General features: G+C 53.6%; 3 protein-coding genes across 6 annotated transcripts in view; 1 reads left to right on the top strand and 2 right to left on the bottom strand.

Annotated features, from left to right (window-relative positions):
- Positions 1-3599, top strand: part of LUC7L (LUC7 like) — a 29462-nt gene extending 25863 nt beyond the window's left edge. For all 4 annotated transcript variants that reach the window (XM_003417802.4, XM_010597469.3, XM_064295258.1 and 1 more), the window contains 4 exons: positions 1268-1356; positions 1987-2016; positions 2449-2616; positions 3252-3599. In XM_003417802.4, coding sequence (XP_003417850.1) covers positions 1268-1356; positions 1987-2016; positions 2449-2616; positions 3252-3393 — 429 coding nt within the window. In that variant the 3' untranslated portion in view covers positions 3394-3599. The remainder of the gene's footprint in view (positions 1-1267; positions 1357-1986; positions 2017-2448; positions 2617-3251) is intronic.
- A 4448-nt stretch (positions 3600-8047) lies between these two features.
- On the bottom strand, positions 8048-9532 carry HBQ1 (hemoglobin subunit theta 1). The gene is made up of 3 exons (XM_003417803.3): positions 9399-9532; positions 9038-9242; positions 8048-8900 (listed from the first exon to the last, which is right to left on the bottom strand). The coding sequence occupies exons 1-3, from the start codon at positions 9491-9493 to the stop codon at positions 8772-8774; spliced, it is 429 nt and encodes a 142-aa protein (XP_003417851.3). The 5' UTR covers positions 9494-9532; the 3' UTR covers positions 8048-8771.
- Positions 9533-11314: 1782 nt separating this feature from the next.
- HBA2 (hemoglobin subunit alpha 2) lies at positions 11315-12172 on the bottom strand. The gene is made up of 3 exons (NM_001280884.1): positions 12058-12172; positions 11617-11821; positions 11315-11503 (listed from the first exon to the last, which is right to left on the bottom strand). The coding sequence occupies exons 1-3, from the start codon at positions 12150-12152 to the stop codon at positions 11375-11377; spliced, it is 429 nt and encodes a 142-aa protein (NP_001267813.1). The 5' UTR covers positions 12153-12172; the 3' UTR covers positions 11315-11374.
- Positions 12173-15949: the final 3777 nt, after the last annotated feature.

The following is a 15949-nucleotide window of genomic DNA, read 5'->3' as shown; positions in this document are numbered from 1 at the left end:
GTTTTTTGGATTAGTGCCAGCCTTGTTGGAGTGAAATGGAATCCCATTGTAGTTTTGACTTGCATTTCTCTAATGGCTACTGATCATGAGCATTTCCTCATGTATCTGTCAGCCGCTTGAATGTCTTCTTCATTGAAGTGCCTGTTCATACCCTTTGTCCATTTCTTAATTGGGTTGTTTTTTTGTGGTTGAGTTTTAGCAGAGTCATGTAGGATTTAGAGTTCAGGTGCTGGTCGGAGATGTTGTAGCTGAAATTTTTTTCCCAGTCTGTAGGTAGTCTTTTTACTCTTTTGGTGGAGTCTTTAGATGAGCGTAGGTGTTTGATTTTTAGGAGCTCCCGGTTATCTGGTTTCAGCATTTTGAAGGAGGGCTTTTTATGGAACGGGGGTTGGAAAGGAGATGATCCCTGGACCATAAGCCTGTGGTCTTTAGCAAAGAGCATGGACATCGAATCCCTTGGAACTGCTGATCATTGTGTGCCCCTCGTCAGGTGAAGGATAGGAGGTTGGGTTTGGCAGGGAGGAGCCAGAGGTACTTGAAAGTGTCTTGAGGAAGAGAAAGGCTTCCCTTTCAGTCCCTATTCTGCCCACTTGTCTGGGAGGGTGCATACTATCACACACAGCATTTAGGATAATCCTCTTATCCTCACCAGCTCTAATGTACTTCCCTTGGGGAAAGATGAGGTCACTGAAGGGCTTTGAGTAGAAGCTGCGCGTGGGGGCTGTGCTGAATCCAGTGACAGATTTGCAGGAGTGGTTTCTCAAGTGAGAGGCCCTCCTGCCTGCCCAGTTCGTGTCCTTCCCATTGATTCAAGATCAGTGGCAGGTTGCTGGGTTTTGAAAGTGGTGCTGTGGGTTCGTGAAGGCACCTGTTGGTCTGCTGGCACGACATGGGTCTAAGGCCAGCAGGAGTTTGGCACATAGCAGCCAGATGTGTTTAGGTCTGGCATACCTGTTACATTTCTCCACAAAGCCTGTGGAGTCTCCTTTGGGTAAAAAGCTAGCTTTCTGGGTTGGTTTAAAGCAGTGTGATAGGTCCCTGTGACCTAGAAGTGCAGAACCTCTTTGGGAATGTGCACTCTGTCCCTGATTCATAAAGTGCAGTGATGAAGCATTTCTGCCTTCACCATTGATTAAGAAGCTTTAAAAATGAAATGTAGCCTGTCTCCTAAGAATTTCTCTTGTATTTTTAAATTGCCAATACTGAGATGCATTTTAGGTTGTATAACTTGCTCTTACCTCATTTTCTCAATTTCTCATTTAATTAGAAAACAGTGACTGAAAAGCAGGAGAAGAGAAACCAGGATCGCTTGAGGAGGAGAGAGGAGAGAGAGAGAGAGGAGAGGCTGAGCAGACGGTGAGTCTTGCTGATAGGAGATGCTGTGTGGGACGGGTTTGCCATGGGCCTCAGGACCCCCACGATCATGGCAGTGCTGCTTGTAATGATGAAGAGCTGTTAAATGCCTAAAAAAAGAAAACCATTTGCCACTGAGTTAACTCCAGCTTGAGGTGACCCTATGTGTGTCATAGCAGAACTGTGCTCCATAGGGTTCTCAGTGGCTGTGTTTTCAGGAGATCACCAGGCCTTTCTTCTGAGGCACCTCTGGGTGGGCCTTGCAGTTAGCAGCTGATTGCATTCACCATTTGTACTACTCAGGGACTCCATTAAAAGAAAAACAAATACATGGTATATGGAGTGGAGGTCTGGCTGAGCCCAGACAAAGCACATACTGTTCCACACATGGGGTGAGGGGAGGTTTATTATGGGGATATGTCTGTGCCTCAAGCAGACTGTCCCTGAAGTGTAGACCACCGAAGGTCGGTGAGCTGAGGGTGGGAACGAGAGGCGGTTGAGGCTACGAGGGTCCACTTCAGAGGCTTCAGCTCCCCCAGGACCAGGCTCCCACCTGCTCAAAGACTTAGCACCTCCATAAGAGCCCGAGCGATGGAGTGTTTCTGGGAAGTTGATCGTTTTGTCCTTTTTCAGGTCTGGATCAAGGACCAGAGATCGCAGGAGGTAGGTTTTCAGACCCGTTGACCTTCCCAGTCACGGATATTTTCCTTACTAATTAATCCCTGTATCTTAATGGGTGAGACTCATGCCCTCTGCCCTGGGGCCTGGGGGTGGCCGGGTGAGCACAGAGGAGGGTCCATGAATTGGGGGAAGATGGGAGCCATGGCCCCTCTTGAGGATTCCCTGGTGGAGATGGCTTTATGGAGTGGCATTGGAATGGGCCAGCCAGTTAATGATGGGAATATTCTGATGGGGGAAAGAGGAAATGTCACTAAAGCAATGAGCAGAATGTGCTGAGAGGAGGGTGTCCAGGTGGTGCCGCCACCCTGGTTCCTGGAAGGAGGCTCCAGAATCCAGAAGGTGGCTCCCAGGTGGGCAGTTGTGTGCAGTAGGCGTACAGAGTCACTTCAGAGCTTTCTTTGTCTTCTCGGTCAGGTCGCGCTCTCGGGACCGGCGTCGGAGGCGGTCAAGATCTACCTCCCGTGAGCGACGCAAGTCTTCCCGGTCCTGGTCCCGAGACAGACACCGGCGCCACCGGAGCCGTTCCCGGAGCCACAGTCGGGGCCACCGCCGGGCCTCCAGGGATCGGAGCTCGAAATACAAGTAACTACCTGAGTCCTTCGGTACTGCAGCAGGAGTGAACCCCTCTCTCGTGTTCTCGGGTCTCAACAGGGCCCGTGGCCACGTCTGGTAGGGACTGCAGGCATCCAAAGGACAGTGTGGGGCCTGGGGAGTTCAGGGCTGTGTGGAGGCGCTTGCTCACACACATACAACCATGCTATCACTGTGTGCCCAGCACTGTGTCTGCTCACAGGTTCCTGTCCTGGGCTGACGGTCACCTCGATTTCCTAGAGCCCTGATGAGGACCTGTGTCCTCATCAGGTGAATAGGCACAGCACCACTCAAATCCCACTCAGCCACTGTTGATGTTTGCACACACTTTGACTGTGGCCTTTTTTTAACTTGTGTTTCTGTGGTGGACCATATTGCGTATGCACGCTTCTGTTTTGTTCCCTTTGCTCGACTTACAGTGTCAGCTCTTCCTGTTATTAAAGTCTCTGCAGACTTCGCTTTTCAGTGGGTGGCACAAGTTGGCTGGGTGCCCTAACCTGCAGGACCCTGAGCTGTGGTGGATGCTTTGCCTTCCCTACCCAGTGTTGAGGGCTGCTTTTTGGCACCTGAGCAGCCAGCCACAGGGTAACGGTGGCTACCTTGAGCCTGTGGTTCCCCCTCCTCAGGTTCTCCCGAGAGCGAGCATCGAGAGAGGAGTCCTGGGAGCAAGGGCGGAGTGAGAGGGGCGCTGCAGAGTGGAGGCTCGAGGGCTCCAACGGAAAGGCAGCCTCACGGAGGTCGGAGGAGAAGGAGGCTGGCGAGATATGAGCCACCCGGCACGCTGTACATAATCTGACGAACGTTCAGCAGCTTGAAGTCACCCTTTATATTTGTTGACTACAACTCACCTTTTGTAGTTTAAACTTTATATTGTTCTGGAGCTAGCAGTGAGTTTCTAGAGATGTACAGAGTTGCTCATTCTATGTTGGGGGTTATGTTGAGTAGGAATAAATAAACCCGACGGCTGCCTCGTAGCCTGCCTGCCCATGGTGGGGTCTTGGCCCCTCACTCCGTGTGTCTGGAGACCTCACTGAGACTTCCAGGGGATGGAGTAGTGGCCGCTGCCCTTGCCTTTCCAGGGGTGGGTGCTCACCTTCAGAGAAGTTACGATTCTTATTATTGGACCACCTCTCATTTTTGGCATTTGACACACACTGGCACACTTTCCCCATCTTCTACTCCCATCACCTATTAGGAGAGCAGATGTGTCTGTCTGTCTCTGTGTGCATATATGTGTGTCTCCTGCTCCAGGCCCTCCTGAGGGCCTGACGTGCTCACGTCACTTCTCAGTAGGAACCACACGGAAGTCTCTGCTGGGGAGGAGGTGGCCTGGCTGCCTTGGTTTCCTCTTGGGGAGCCGACTAGGTGCTGACGTTCGGCCACACTCGCTGAGGCAGGCAGATTGTGTCAGCCACCCTCAGCTCTGCTGCTCTGTGCCCACGTAGGGCAGCTGCCTTCGGACCTTATGAGCTCCTTTTTTTTCCCCCTTCCACTTTCCTGGAGTATTTTTTTTTTTTTTTTAGTTTTGGAGGGAGTGTTCTGAGTTTCGTATGGTCGCATTGTAAAAATGGTGCCATCTCAATGTGCAGAGGTGGGCGGGCCCCTTGGTCTGGCTGGTTTGATGGGGCACATGAGGGCACTATGGTGCAGGTCTTGTGAGTACCAGCTTGCTGTGGCCAGTTGTCCTGCCCCAGGAGGATGTGCAGGGATAGCCAGTGATGGGGCTCACACTCTCCAGGAAGTGGGGTGAAAAGGGATCCATGGGCTGGAGGAGTTTTTGGTCTACATTGTATTTTGCAAACATGATTTTCTTTATCAGTATCTTACTTACAAGTCAGATTTCAGAATACAAATTCTGCTGTCCCTGGCCTGTGGGCTGTGGGGTCAATACCCTCCACCTCTTCAGGGCTGCCAGTGCTGTGAGTGGCTTATACCCTTTCTATCCGGATGTGGATTCACGGACCTGGATACACAAATAGAGGTGTGTTTTGCCGGGATGGGCTTAAGGTCCTGCAGGTCCCAGACGACAGCATCTCCTTGTCCTTGGCCCTCATCCACCCAGGGGAGGAGGTCTTAGGTCTTGGCCAGGGAGGGCCCTTATGCAGCATCTCAGCCCAGCCCTTCAGCAGCTGTCCCCCTCCCCTTTCCTGCTCTCAAATGATCCACCTGCACCAGGTCCTGGCCTCAGGGTTGGGGAGCCCATGTCTTCTCAGTGTCACTCAGCACAGTGTGTCCTGACTAGTCTCATGTCAGTGCCAGTAAGCTTCCTGAGGACAGGTACTGTGGGACTATCTGTAGGGCTTCCCAGGGCAGTCACAGGGCCCTCCACCTAGGGGGACAGCCCTTTTGCCCAAAGTCCAGGTTGGAGCAGAACTGAGGGCCTGGGTGTGACCACCCACTAAGGTAAAGGCTCTGCTCAGAGGTGCGCCAGTGCAGTTTCTTCACTGGAGCTCTCCAGCAGGTGGTTGCGAGCTGGAGGAAGCTGAGTGGGTCAAGGAGGGTGGGGTGGGGGTGGGGGTGGGCATGAGGAAGAAAATGGGGGCGGTAGATTTCAGACTCCTGGTGGGCGAGGGAGAAGGAGAATCAAGATCAGTAGCCCAAGGCTTGATTCCTGTGAGGTGGAGGTCAGGCATGCCTCCTCCTCTGTCCCCTTTTTACCAATTCTGACACTAACCATCCCTCTTGTCATGACACTCTCTGCTTCTGTGCTGAGTTGGGTAATTTGTTGCAATGGCCACACAAAACTCATAGATGGTTCTCACAGTTATGGAGTGCATTAGGGACACAACAGGTTACAGGAGCCCTGGTGGCACAGTGGTTAAGAGCTCAGGTTGCTAACCAAATGGTCAGCAGTTCGAATCCACCAGCTGTTCTTTGGAACCCCTATAGGGCAGTTCTGCTCTGTCCTGTAGGGTCTGTGTGAGTCAGAATCTACTCAAAGGAAATGGATTTTAATAGACTATAGTTCAGGTTCACCAATGCTCAGGATACAGTTCTTTTGATCAGGGTATCCCCATCTTTGCCAGCAGGCATACCTCTCTCTGCTCCCCCCCCCCCCGCCAGCCTGGCCTCTGCCCTGCTCAGGCAAGTATTCCAAAGCTCTTTTAGGGGTGCAGATAAGTGCCTGGAGGCATCCCACTCTACGAGTAAGAAGGCACTCAGCTTTGTTGCTCCATGGGCCGAGAAGCCCCACCACAGCCATCTTGCGCTGCTGTCTCTCCCATCTTCCGTGTTACGGCTCCTATATTTCTCCTGGATCTAGGAGGGTCTCAGTGTAGGGATTCCGGGTCTAAAGGACACACTCTGCTCTCGTCTCTTCTTGGTGGTAGTAAAGTCCTCCCTGCTCTGGGATTGGCTCTCTTTTAAGGATAGAGGAATGGCAAAACTGACCAATATCCCCTTTCGGAGTCCCATACACCTTATTTGCATTATCAGCAAGCTGTCCAATCCCCTTGGTGGGTCACAAGCATAGGCCCTCCCCCCCCAATTATTCAAGGAGTGTAAAGACTATGGCTTGAAGGGCCATATTAAGTAATTCAGTGTGCCACAGGGGTCAGGAGGGTTGGGCATGAACCCCAGAGGGTGCACCAGCCCGGAAAGACCTGCTCCACCTTAAGGACCACCCTCCACAAAGAATCCCAAACTGAGGAAATAAACATTTCCTAAGAGAAGAAGCAGGTCAGGTCGGGGACATGGGGGGCCAACAAGCAGAATGTCTGGCAGACAACAGGGTCCAGCCGTGATGGAGAGAGCAGTATGAATGGCTATTGTGGACATGAGGGGCCTGGAGGCCACAAGCTGATCACCGAGGGCATGGTTGATGGATTACCTGCATTGAACAGGCTGCTAGACACCAACAGAGGGGAAAGGGCTGGGGAGAGGTGGGACCACAGGAGGGAAGATGGGCCCACAACAGTAAGAGGGAGCAGGGGCCACAGAGAAAGGGCCCCAGCAGCCCCGTGGAGAGATCGAGTAACCTGGACTTTGACCCGACAGCCACCTCTGGGCAGCTGGATAGTTTCTGGGTACCCTTGAGCTGGGAACCCGGGCAGCATCCACTTGGCCCATCTGTCAGCTCAGTGTAGGAGGCTAGCTCACCCCCTCGCCTGAACCTTGCCGCAGAAGCCCTCCAAAGGGACAGCTCCTGCTGGCAAAAGCTACCCTGGCCACCCCAGGTCTTCCACTGTTGTCAGCTAGCCCCTGCTGAGCCCAGGTCTCCCCAAGGTATCCTGCCATTCCGGAGGCTGGTTGACATGGCCAGCATCTGTCCGGTGTGGCCTAATATGACTGTCACTCCACAGAGCCAGGCTGAAGCATCATCAGGGAGACACACCCCAGACCTGGAGCTTGCCCCCAATGCCCCTCTTTCAGTAGGAGACGGTCCCTGAATGCCCCAGAGCACAGCATCCTGCATCACTGGTAGGTTGAAGCGATCAAGTACAGGGGTGCCACCAGGACTCCATCAAGAAGGGAACCTCTAACCAGTCCTGGGGGTGCCATCTGGAGCAGGGTGGAGGGCACCAGAAGGTGCAGGTCCAAGGGGGTGTCAGATGAGGCAAAAATAACGTCCCAAGGCACCACAAATATGGAAGACGCCTGACTCAGGCAGTGGGGCAAGAGCAGGGAAAGCATTTCTGCTGACACATCTCATCAATATCTTCTATCTTGAAATCGAGGGGGATGCAATTTAGAGATTGCCCCTGGGCACTTGTTACCTTAACTACACCCCTGAGGTGGAGGTGCCCAGCTGCTTACCTGCCATCCCCTCACCAAGTGACACACAGTTGTGGGAGGATTCCCTGGTGCCTTGTGGCAGGGACAGGGGTGGGAAACCCCAGATCGGCCTTGGGGTGGTCACAGCCCAGGGCAGAGGGAGGCAGCAGTTGCACCCACCCCACACAGGCCCCTTCGTGGCTGAGACATCAGCAAGGCGCAGGCTGGGAATGGTGCACGTGGACGTCCTGTGAGCTCTCAATCTGCGTTGAATTTGCTCAGCTTTGGGGATTGCTGCAAATGTCTTTTGGCCCTGGGTCTGCTGTGAGTTGTCTGTTATCCCTAATCCTATTTTTTATTGGATTGTCTGACTTCAAAAGAAAGAAGGGAAGGATTTGGAGGTTTACCTTGTACAGTAGAGACATTAACCTTTGGTCTGCCACATGTGGCAAATACAATTCTGTCCCTCTTTTTACCCCATACTGAGTATTTTTATACAGTTCAACATGTCCACTTATTCCCAGTGTCACTTTTGAGGATACCATTCTTTAAAAAAAAAAAAAGTTACAGTCCATGTTTGTGAAGAGAGGGAGGGAGACTGTTGTGTGCTTATCTGTGTGTGTCACATATAACCTTTCCGTACCTAAGTCTCCCTGGAGGAGACTGCAGGGCCTCGGACTCACCAGAAGATGTAGTAGGTGGAGTAAAAGTTATAAGTCCCTGCATGGATCATGATTTTAAGAGGAAAAATACAGAAAAGAATAAGAGAACCTTTGGCCTCCCTGTCCTTAGACGGACAGAGTGCTGGAGTTGGACCTGCTTCTTCCACCAGAGTCCTGCAATGAGAGGCTTTCCCCTCAAGCCTTTCCAACCACAAAACCACTAATACCAATACACCAATACACAGGGCAGCTGTGTACTATTGTGGGGTTCAGCCCTCTGCGAGGGCATGTGGCCGAGGGCAGCGTTCCGCAGCCCGCACCAGCAGGGGGTGCCATTCCCTATTTTCTCAGAGGCTGAGACCGCATGCGTTTCCTGGTCCCTCCACCTACCTGCCCCACCAGTCTTGCACCCCCACGCTCCGCCCCAGGCGGGTGAGGGACCAGGATCCCAGAGGAGACCCCTAAGAGTGGCGGGGCCAGGACAACAGCTGCCCAGCCGCAGGTGTAGGGACCTATTACCCCCTACCCCCCTCCCTGCTCCCGAGGGGCCACCTGGTCTGCGCCCCGAGGGGCTGCGGCCAAGGACACACAGTCGGGTGAAACTTCAAGACATGGAATTGGGCTGCACCCCCTTCCCGGGACTCCACCCCCACGCCCCCTCCAGAGAACACCACTCCAGGCAGCCTGGGGCCTTGGGGACTTTACTCAAACATGAGTCACGCGGTTGGGCTGCTGGGAGGCCCAGGACCCTGCCCCCTCGCCCCCTCCCTTTCAGCGGTACTTGGAGACCAGCGCGGAGATCACGTGGCTCAGAAACTTGTCCAGCGAGGCCTGCATGGTGGCACTGAAGTCTCCCGGGTAGTGCCGGGCCAGGGTTACCAGCAGGCAGTGGCCAAGGAGCTGCGGAGCACGGGGTCGCGCTGCGCTCAGCCCCACGGCACCCCAGCACTCCTCTGGGTCTCGTCAACCCCAGACCCCGGCCCTGATGGGGACCGTGCCTCCCTGGCGACGGTAGGACTGCCCGGCAGGGTCCTCACCTTGAAGTTGACTGGATCCACCCTCAACTTGTGCGCGTGCAGGTCGCTCAGCGCGGACAGCGCCCTGGGCAGGTCGTCCAGGTGGTGGACGGCGTGGGTCAGCACGTCTGCCACCTTCTTGCTGTGGGCCTTGACCTGGGCTGAACCCGGGCTTAGGTCGAAGTGGGGGAAGTAGGTCTTGGTGGAGGAGAAGACGAAGAAGGTCCTGCAGGTGGAGCGGCGGATGAGCGGTTACCTGGGGGTGGAGGGCAGGGAAGAAGGGGCGTCCCGGAAGGGGATTGGGGGAGCGCAGGAGGGCGGCAGCCCCCAGGGGCTGCAGGAAAGCCCCAAGGGGAGGCTGGGGGGCTGGAGGGGAGCCCACCTCTCCAGGGCCTCCGTCGTGTAGACGTCCACATTGTCGCCTAGCTTCCTCCACAGCGCGCGCACGGCAGCCTGCTCCGCCGCTGACAGCGCCATCAACCCGAGTTGAGCCGCCTTGCGGCTCCAGGAGGCGCCCCTCACAGGCCGAGTCCCTAGCCAAAGGGGTGCCGAGCGCTCAGTCTCCCTCATCGGGCCTGACCCAGGACCCTCCTAATTGCCTTGTACCCTGAGGGGCCCAGTCGCTTTGAGTGTCTACTATATGGGAAATAATATTTAGTATTTATTAGTAGTAGATAACACTGTGTTTTAGCATGGAACTTGAGTTTATTCTGCTTCCAGAGTCTTATTACACCTCTGGAGTGTTTTCTCATTTGTTGTATAAAGTCTAGATAACAATTTCTCCTTCTCCGGATTGTTGTGAGAATTAAGTGGGGAACATGTCAAGTGTTGTCTGAGAGCAGATGTTCATTTCAGTGCAGTGGACATTTATTGAGGGCCTGCAGTGTACCCCAATAATAAGATCTAACACCCATGTAGCACTCACTTTGGGCCAGATGCTACTCTAAACCCTATTTTTTAAACTGTGGTAAAATCCATATAACATAAAATTGACTATTTAAGCCATCTTAATGTGACAATTCAGTGGCCTTAAGTACATTCACAATGTTGTGCAACCATCACCACTATCTGGTTCAGGAACTTTTTCATCACTGCAAAAGGAAACCCTGCACCCATTTAGATAGTCTTTTCCATTCCACTTCCCCAAGACCCTAGCAACTACTAATCTTTCTGTCCCGATGGGTTTGCCCACTCTGGACATTTCATATAAATGGGCTCATACACTGTGTGTCCCTTTTTTCTGGTTTCTTTCACTCAGCATAATGTGTTCAAGGTTCATCTATATTGTAGCATGTATCAGTGCTTCATTCTTTTTATGGCCGGGTTATATTTCATTGTATGGATGGACCACATTGTGCTTACCTGTTCATCAGGTGATGGACACTTGGGCTGTCTCTGCCCTTTTCGAGACCCTCATTTTTCCTACTGATAAAATAAGGATGCCTGCCTCTTCCCAGGGGCTTATATGGTACCACTGCAGTATTGAGCACATCACAGACAGAGGAGAGGGCCTGGAGGAGACTTGGGCTCAGGGAAGAAAGGGCACTGCCTGAGGTGTGCCTGGGATGAAAGGCAGGCCCAGCACCCTAAAGCCCTCCCCCACGCAAGACCTACACATCCAGGAGAGAAGGATTGAGGGGTGCAGGTCCAGCCAGGCCTCCAGGACCCTGGGTCTCTGCTCTACAGCGGGGCCAAGTGGGTGCCAAGCTGGGCCCAAAGGCTGGACACCCAAACCATGGTGGCCCCAGGATGTCAGTGTCTGAGGAATGTCATTCTTGGAGGTGGTTACGTGGTCAAAGGGTTGCCTCCAGGGAATTGCTTGGCCCAACACATGCATGCCCCTCCCAGTCATATTTAGACTGTGTGTTCCTGAGGCTTTGGGGAGACTGATGGAAGGATGCCTTTAGCAGTACTCTGAAAGGAGTGGCTGCTGTGTCCTCCCCTTTGCGCACCATGGGAGGAGTCCTGGCAAGCTACAAGGTTCCAGGCTGGTGGCCGCCATCTCCCAGCCAGAGTGTGTGTGTGTAATGAAGTGTAAGGGTAGAAATGAATGAATTATCTCACCAAACCACTGTGAGCCTGCCAGGCCTGGGAGGAAAGGCAAAGGGGAGCCCTCAGGAAGATGGCATTGTCCTGCATTTTCCTGGCAGTGGACTGCCCTGCTTCTCCCTTTCATCCCTCGGGCCGCTGCAGAGGGACAGTGGCCGAGCAAGGAGACCCACATCTACTCCTGGCGAGTTAGCAGACACACAGAGCTGAAGCCACACCAGGCTGCTGCCCACTCAGACTTTATTCAAAGACTTGGTGGCACATGCAGGGAGGGGAGGAAGGCCAGTGGCACCTCTCCTGGGGTCCAGCTTAACGATATTTGGAGGTCAGCACGGTGCTCACGTTGCTGAGGAACTTGTCCAGGGAGGCATGGACCTCAGGGGTGAACTCCGTGGGTTGGTGGCTGCTCAGAGTCACCAGCAGGCAGTGGCTCAGGAGCTGTGGAGAGAGGGGCCGACAAGGGGGCTGTTAGGGAACGCTCACCTTTGCAGATCTCGGCCCTGCCAGGAAGGCCTGCTGCCCCGACCTTCCAGGTCTTTCCCTCTCCTCACCTTGAAGTTGACAGGGTCCACCCTCAGCTTGTGAGCGTGCAGGTCGCTGAGTGCAGACAGGGCGCTAGGCAGGTCATCCAGGTGGCCAACAGCTTGGGTCAGTGCTTCCCCCACCTTCTTGCCATGTGCCTTGACCTGGCCAGAGCCATGGCCCAGGTCGAAGTGAGGAAAGTAGGTCTTGGTGGTGGGAAAGGAGAAGAACATCCTGCGTGGAGAAGTGGCAGGTGAGCGGTGGTGGAGGGGTAGGGTAGGGGAACAGGGAGAGCACACACAGCCTCTGAGGGAGGGCGGATAGGAGGGCCGGGCTCCCCTGGCGGGAGGTCGGTGGTCTGGGCATCGGGGCCTTGGGGCCTAGACACCGGCCTGGTTGTAGCCCAGCGATGGGCAGTGGGGTGGTGTTGAGCCCAGGTGCGTGGAAGTAGGGGACAGGGGGATCCTCACCTCTCCAGGGCCTCGGCGACATAATCCGAAGCGTGGTCGCCAACCTTGCTCCAGGTGGCCTTGACGTTGGTCTTGTCGTTATCAGACAGCACCATGGTGGGTTGTTTCTGAGTCTGTGTGGAGATCAGAAGCGTGCCCCGCGGAGAGCGCGCGGCGATTTTATATCCCGGGGCGCGGGGGCACGCCCCGGCGGGCGGCGCTCGTTGGCTGGCACTGTGCCGTGGCGAGGGGCGGGCCGGCAGGGGGCGCCTCCGCTCAGGGTCCGCGCCTCTTGGGAGGGGGGCGGACCCCTCCCAGTCTGCTCTGCAAAGGGAATGGTGCCCGGCCAGGCTCTTCCCCACTCTTCTCCTCTGCTACTCTACACCACGTCCACCTCTCTCGAAAGCTGCATACTTGCCCCCAGCTGCTGGGGACCGGCCTGAGGGTGCCTGCGTCTCTGCCCCTGATTCAGGCCCTGGCTTTCTCCCCTGTGTCAGCCCTGGCAACCCAGGCTGGACCCAGGCTTGGCACGTGCTAACCATCTGTTAACTTGAGTAGGATAAATGAGTGATGTACCAGTGAGTGCAAGAAGGAAGAAAGGCTTCCCCAGCTAAGAGCAAAGTTCTCACATACGAATTCCCAGACTCAATTGGCATAACAGTTTATGAAGAATATGTTGTACATTCTACTTTGGTGGGTAGAGTCTGGGGTCTTAAAAGCCTGTGAGCGACCATCTAGGATGCTCCACTGTTCTCACCCCTTCGGGAGCAAAGAAGAATGAAGAAAACTAAACATGCAAGGGAAAAATTAGTCCAGAGGACTAATGGACGACATCTACCACGGCCTCCACCAGACTGAGTCCAGTACAATTAAACGGTGCCCGACTACCACTACTGACTGCTCTGACAGGAATCACAATAGAGGGTCCACCAGGGAACACAACAGAGAACCCCTGAGGGAGCAGGAGAGCAGTGGGATGCAGACCTCAAATTTTTGTAGAAAGACCAGACTTAATGGTCTGACTGAGACTAGAAGTACCCCAGACATCATGGTCCCCAGGCCTCCTGTTAGACCGAGACAGGAACCATTCCCAAAGTCAACCCTTCAGACAGGGATTGGACTGTACTGTGGGATAGAAAATGATACTGGGGAAGAATGAGCTTCTTGGATCAAGTAGACACATGAGGCTATGTTGGCATCTCCTGTCTGAAGGGGAGATGAGAGGGTAGAGAGGGTCAGAAGCTGGCCGAATGGATACGAAAAGAGAGAGTGGAGGGAAGGAGTGTGCTGTCTCATTAGGGGGAGAGCAATTAGGAGTATATAGCAAGATGTTTATAAATTTTTGTATGAGAGTCTGACTTGATTTGTAAACTTTCACTTAAAGCACAATAAAAGTTAAAAAAACCAAACAGTAGAGGGTCCCAGACAGAGCTGGAGAAAAACGTATAACAAAATTCTAACTGAAAAGAAAGACCAGACTTGCTGGCCTGACAGAGACTGGAGAAACCCTGAGACTATGGCCCCCACACACCCTTTCAGCTCAGTAATGAGGTCACGCCTGAGGTTCACCCTTCAGCCAAAGATTGAACAGGCCCATGAAACAAAACAAAACTAAAAGGGTGCACCAGCCCTGGGGCAGGGACTGGAAGGCAGAAGGGAACAGGAAAGCTGGTAATAGGGAACCCAGGGTTGAGAAGGGAGAGTGTTGACATGTCATGGGGTTGTTAACTAATGTCAAAGAACAATGTGTGTACTAACTGTTTGATGAGAAACTTGAGAACCAGGCACCCTTGGTTCTCAAGGCCCCTTTTATTTCCAGGAATAATTATTGAGTGCCGTTTAGTGCCAGGTGCACGGAGGGACAAATGCAAGGCACAGAATTCATGGGGACGGAACGGGGCTTCTGGCTCAAGCTCATTTCTCCAGGGTAGCTTCACTGCTGCCCAGGTCCCCTACTCCCAGTGGCCTGGCCTCTCCCTGGGACCTCTGTGTGATTGTGTGAGGCTGTCTCTCTCCTCCACTGGCAAGTGTCCTGGTTTACAATTACACCACCAATGACACCACATATCCTGACTGACCCAAGCAAGACTCATGCTCAGTAAAGAGATGTTGAATTGACAAACAGCCTAAACAAGATCTGAACTTTAAGCTGTGTGGGGGGCAACGATATTAACCAAAGAATCACACCAGTGAATAGGCAGTCACAAACCTTATTCCAAGCCCAGAGGGAGCTTGGAAGGTATGTACGAGGATGTTGGGAGAGAGGGCTTCCTGTGGGAGTGAGACAGCAGAGTGTGTAAGCATTAAGTGGAGTGGGGCGGAGGCTTAGCTTGTGTGTGCGTGTGTGGAAGTCCCTGCAGCTGCAGAATGGAGGTGTCCTGATGTGGGGGTGAGGAGACTGGAAGACCCTCAGAAGCCAGACCCTACAGGTGGGAGGCCCTGGAGAGGTCCACGCCCTGAAGGGTGTGCACAGGGAAGACCACTCTGGCTGCCTGGATGTGATAGTGAGAAAGGCAGCAGTACCAGGTGGTGACTGATGCACGCTTGGACTAGTTGGTGGGGGGAGGAGATAAAACATCAGCCCACCTCTTGTCCCCACCCCTCCCCCAGGATCCTTACTCAAGACCTGTCTGGAGGATCCAGGAGGCTTGTCAAAGGACAAACCTCAGCCATGTCCCCTCTACTCTGCTCTCCCAAGTGAGAGCTCTTATCTCCTTCCCACTGGATCCCCCAGCTCATCCCATTTACCCTCCCTACCCTCCATCATTTTCCCATCCCATCCTGGTTCTGCTCACAATTCAGCCCCAATCCTGACTCTGGAGGACAAAAAAGATAAGATGCTGGGGACTTAGAGGAAAACCCACTCCCCCTAGGCCCTGGGACAGCTCCTCCCTTCTGCATCTTGGTCCATTACCCTCTGCTGCCTGCCTGAGGCCTTCCTAAGCAAGACCTGGGGAACATAATTGAGCCAATTACTTACATTCTTAATGTGGAAAGAGCTGTCACATTAAATAGTGAACAGGAATATGACATGAAAACAATGGACAAAAGACATTAGCATTAAAAATTCCCAATACAGCTGAGAAACGAGACAGCTGAACAAATTGGTGAAAGGGGTATAGGGGAGAAGAGCAGTGAGAAGAGCAGGTTGCAGGCCACTATCTCTGGTGTGATAATATTTTTGTAAAAGGAAAAAAAAAGTGTATGTGGCAGTCGTTGTAGCTGTGGCTCCGTCACCTCAGCAGAGGAGGGGAGACTCAGCTGGAAACTGCTGACTGGGCTCCTTCCGCTGGGGTTGGGGAGGGGCAGACGATCTCTCTCTCTCCCTACTTGGAATAGCAATAATAGGGAACCGATGAAAGCATGGGTAGACTTTATTTATACTTTTCTATGTTTAAATAAAAATGGGTTGGGTTGTAGGCAGAGAAGAGTAGAGGTGGAGAGAGGGGAGGCTCCCAGCGTTCAGAGAGGCCCCAAGTGTAGGCCAAGGTCACACAGAGGGAGATGATGAGCAGGAGCCTTCCACCCTCCACACAGTTTCATCCAGCTTCGGAGCCAATGGAGCTGGGCTGAAGGACTAAGCATGTCCATAAGGCAGCTGCCCAGTGTGGAGGGAGGAGCTTTTGGGAACTTGCTTGTGGCAAAGGAGGTACAACCGCTTAAGGTGCAACCTGTGGCTGCAGAGCCAGGGAATGGGGGATGAAGAGTAGGGCGCAGGGCTGGGCACACTGGGGTATCTTACTGGTGTGTGAACTACAGGACCAGCACAGGGTACTCTCCTAAAGTGATGCCATTGACCAAGGCACTCTAGGTGCACCCTGGCTGTTGTCATTTCACCACCCCTTCCCTGCCTCACCCTCCCACGGAGATTTCAAAGAAAGTTGGCGATGCTTCCGCTTTTCCCTTCCCTCCC

The sequence above is a fragment of the Loxodonta africana genome, chromosome 12 (genome assembly GCF_030014295.1).
Source record: "Loxodonta africana isolate mLoxAfr1 chromosome 12, mLoxAfr1.hap2, whole genome shotgun sequence".
NCBI classification, from domain to species: Eukaryota; Metazoa; Chordata; class Mammalia; order Proboscidea; family Elephantidae; genus Loxodonta; species Loxodonta africana.
Note: the sequence above shows the minus strand (reverse complement) of the source record. Positions and strands in the feature narration are given on the sequence as shown.

Bases quoted from the DNA above. Each gene is read 5' to 3' on its own strand.
- HBQ1 (XM_003417803.3), bottom strand. From the start codon at position 9,493: ATGGCGCTGTCAGCGGCGGAGCAGGCTGCCGTGCGCGCGCTGTGGAGG. The intron at 9,243-9,398 runs GTGGGCTCCCCT...CTCCACCTGCAG, and splicing joins ACGACGGAGGCCCTGGAGAG to GACCTTCTTCGTCTTCTCCT. The intron at 8,901-9,037 runs GTGAGGACCCTG...CGTGCTCCGCAG, and splicing joins TGGATCCAGTCAACTTCAAG to CTCCTTGGCCACTGCCTGCT.
- HBA2 (NM_001280884.1), bottom strand. From the start codon at position 12,152: ATGGTGCTGTCTGATAACGACAAGACCAACGTCAAGGCCACCTGGAGC. The intron at 11,822-12,057 runs GTGAGGATCCCC...TTCTCCACGCAG, and splicing joins GTCGCCGAGGCCCTGGAGAG to GATGTTCTTCTCCTTTCCCA. The intron at 11,504-11,616 runs GTGAGGAGAGGG...CTCTCTCCACAG, and splicing joins TGGACCCTGTCAACTTCAAG to CTCCTGAGCCACTGCCTGCT.